The sequence below is a fragment of the Gregarina niphandrodes genome, assembly GCF_000223845.1.
Source record: "Gregarina niphandrodes unplaced genomic scaffold scaffold00018, whole genome shotgun sequence".
Taxonomy (NCBI): Eukaryota; Apicomplexa; class Conoidasida; order Eugregarinorida; family Gregarinidae; genus Gregarina; species Gregarina niphandrodes.
Genome location: NW_011645787.1, coordinates 82,918 through 86,298, shown reverse-complemented (window position 1 = coordinate 86,298; position 3,381 = coordinate 82,918). Strand labels below are relative to the sequence as shown.

The 3,381-nt window shown below is 60.3% G+C and overlaps 1 protein-coding gene across 1 annotated transcript; it reads right to left on the bottom strand.

The window, feature by feature from the left end:
* Positions 1-1,313: 1,313 nt before the first annotated feature.
* GNI_091570 (hypothetical protein) lies at positions 1,314-2,186 on the bottom strand (the record flags this gene model as incomplete). The annotated part of the gene is made up of 2 exons (XM_011132570.1): positions 1,314-1,658; positions 2,079-2,186. Coding segments are annotated over 2 exons (453 nt in total), but the record flags the coding sequence as incomplete, so codon positions are not given.
* Positions 2,187-3,381: the final 1,195 nt, after the last annotated feature.

Sequence of the window (3,381 nt, the reverse complement as noted above, 5' to 3'; positions counted from 1 at the left end):
ACTCGCCGGTCTGGAGCTCTCCGCGGCGCGGCTCGCCGCGGCGAACGCGGGGGCCGGAGGAAGCGGTGTTTCCGATGCGGAGCGCGTTCGGATCGCGTTTTTCGAACAACAGTTCGTCGGACTCGTCCTCTTCGGATCTGCCGGCGCCCGCACTGGCGCCTCCACCTGCCCAGTTGTTGCCGGCGGACTCGGTGGATTCAGTGCAGGTGCACGCGTCCTCGAGTTGGACGCGTCGTGGGAGTGCGCCGGACATAGAGTTTACTGATTGTGTGGAACCGCCGCGACGGACGCACTCAGCGTTGCGTACGGGTCGGTCGCCGGAGTGGGACGACGCAGCGGCGGCGGGTATATTCGAGGAAGGTTCGAGTGCTAGTGAGCGAGCGGTGCCGCTGCGGCGTGCGCCAGTGCGTGCCTTGATGGGGGAGGAAGCGGTGGAACACGTGGGTGTGCAGTTGAGCTGTGCCGTGCAGGGTATCCAGGTACATTTTCTGATGATGGATCTGTTGGACCTTTGGCTTGCGTTTAGTTCTGAGATCCTGGACTGTTTATCCTGTCTTGGTCTTCCCAAAGTGGAGACTTCCCTCCAAGCCATCAATGGGGCTGCGCGTATCTTGCTCTTCAATTACCCCCTCCTCACCAAACTCGCCCACAAGTGCCCTTCTGCGCCCATCCATTACAGCTACGTCGTGGGCTTCTACACCACTCTTGTCCTCCTCGCTGATGCCAACCTTGCTTGCGCGTTTGACGACGAAGGCCTCTATTACGTGATGCAACTCGTTGCCTTTGTACATAAGTACCACCTACCGAGAAGCGAGACACCACCGCGACCAAGTCCCGCCGGGCGGACCACTCACTTCGCTTCCAGCCAGTTCGGCTCAACCTACTTTGGCTCTACCAACTTTGGTTCAACTCACTTTGGTTCAACTCACTTTGGCTCAAGCCAGTTTGCGTCGAGTCAGTTCGGACCCACCCAATCTGGGTCTACCCAATTTGGGCCCACCCATTTTGGCTCAACCCAGTTGGGGCCAACCCAGTTCGGGGAAGAATGGGGGTTTTCGGAGCGCGTGTCGGACGGCTATTTGGTCGACTTGGAGGCGTTGATTGTGCGCAGCCATTTAGTGAATAAGGCGCGCATCTTGTGTGTGATGCAGGACCTGTTGATCGAGATGCCCGTGACGCGGGAGAGTGTCAAGTACGCGAACGACGAGGACATGTTGTGGCTGGTAAGTCCACATTACGAGTTCGTGGAGCCGCCGATCGAGGTGCGTTGCGAGCGAATCGTGGTGACGAACCTGGGGCAGGTTATGTACGACCAGGCCGCGCCGGGCACGATGTGTTCCTCGATCGTGACGCCGCGGGCGGACCCGTGGCTGTTGTCGATGAAGGAGGGTTATAGCTTGCCGGCGGAACTGATGGCGTCGATCCGGCGACTGTACGAGGTGGCGCCGTTCTACCAGGAGTACCAGCGGTTGTTGTTGCCGTCACGGTTGGAGGACAACCTGAAGGACATGGCCTGTTACCCGAAGACGGCGTTGGTGTATGCTGACGTCTTTTGCTTCCTGATTGACGACCTGGATCTGTGGATTTCGCCCGAGGAGAAGTGGGTCGCGCTGGACCTGACGGCGGCGATGACGAACCCGACGTACCGGGTGGAGCGGCTGGTGAGTCCCCCGCGCTGTCTGTACCTAGATTTGGCCCCGAGTAAGCAATGTCCACGGGTGCTGGACGTGACGTTGGACACACCGGACCTGACGGTCAAGAAACGGTTGGCGCGCAGTGCGTACGGACTCAGCATCGAGCCCGAGGGCTTCCAGCGACTGTTGTTGGCGTTGACGCGGAACGTGTTGTGTACGAAGCCGCGGTTGAAGCAACACGCGATCGAGAAGAAGTCGAAATTGCGTGGCAAGACGCGCAACAAGTCGCGTGCGGTAGTGGACGAGAAGGATTCAGCTGCGGACCGTGCTACGTTGATTATGGCTTTGAGTCTGCGGAAGTTCTACTTAGCTGTGCAAAACCACTACCTCACTATTCAGCAGTTGCAGGCTTGCATGGAACTTTTTCAGTCAGACGGGTTGAACGTTTTCTGTTCGCTCGACTCGCTGGTGGTGTTGCCGGCGGGTGCGGACTACTTGCTGCGGGTTGGCGAGGCGGCCGTGACGTACAAGGCGGGGTTGTACACACCGGCGCTCCCCTTTGCGCGAACTGTTCCGATCCGGCCAATTTCGTTTGCCGCGCAGGTCTTTGCGGCGAATCCGCCGCAGATCTCGAATGAGCCGGTGCGTTCCGTGCTGGCATTGTTGCAGACTATACGGCTGAAGGGCGACCTTGCGGCATCACTTTCGTTGGCGAACACGGCTATGGAGTTTCTGGGGGCAGCGCGGCAGGTGTTGGAGCACGCGCCGTCTGCGGCCGTAGCGCCGTCGCCGTCGGCGAGTGCGGTGCGAAGTTTGGAACGGAAGGCTGCGCGCAGTCTGGAGCCACCACGGGCGGGGGGCAGTTTGGTGCGGACGGGGCAAAGTTTAAAGACATTGCAGCATTCGCCCGCGGTGGGTGAGGTGCGTAGTTCCTCAGGCGAGTCGCCAGCTGCCGCGGCGACGGCTCCTGCACCGTACTCTCTGTACATGTGTTTGGTTGAAGGGCTACATGTGTCGGCCTTTGAGGAGATGTGGTTGTCGGCGGCGAGTGTAGGTGGCGAGCTTTCCCCTGCGCGATGGAAGCTGAGTACACAGGATGTCTTCTGCGGCGTGGTCGAAGATGTCTGTGACCAAGGGCTGCGTGTGCCCGACCTGGAGTTGGGTGTGGAGAATCTGCCCCCGTTACCGCGCGAGCCGGCCTCGGGCTGTTTAGTCGAACCCGATCCGATGAGTAGTTCGGAGGAGTGCCGCGAGTCGGCGGAGTGCGGTGTGTTGCGGCTCGAGTTAGATGACGACCTTCATTGGCTCATCGACACCAAGTTAGTACTGGGAGTGTTGGCGCTTGCGCGCCATGGAAAGGAGTTTAGTGCGAAATTGAGCGAGTTGCGTCGCGGCTGGGAGGAACACGTCGCGAGCCCACCGCCGGCGCCGGCGCTGCTTGAGAGCAAGACGCCCTTCTTCGTCGACTCCACACTCGACAGCAACTTTCGCGATCCTTGGAGCAGCGACTGTCGCGGGACGAGTCTGGATAGCGACATGTCGCCTCTCTCGGTGGCGCCGAGATTACGTCGTGGCAGTTCGCTGCTGGAGTTAAGCGCGCGTCCGGCCACCAAATCGTTTACCCGCGCAAATACTATTGCCGAACGCGGCGTTGCCGACCGTGCTGCGGACAAATCTTTCCGGCGGGCGCGTTCGGCCAAAAGCACACGCGTGTTCGGACTGGGACTTGGCGCCGACGACGCGTACG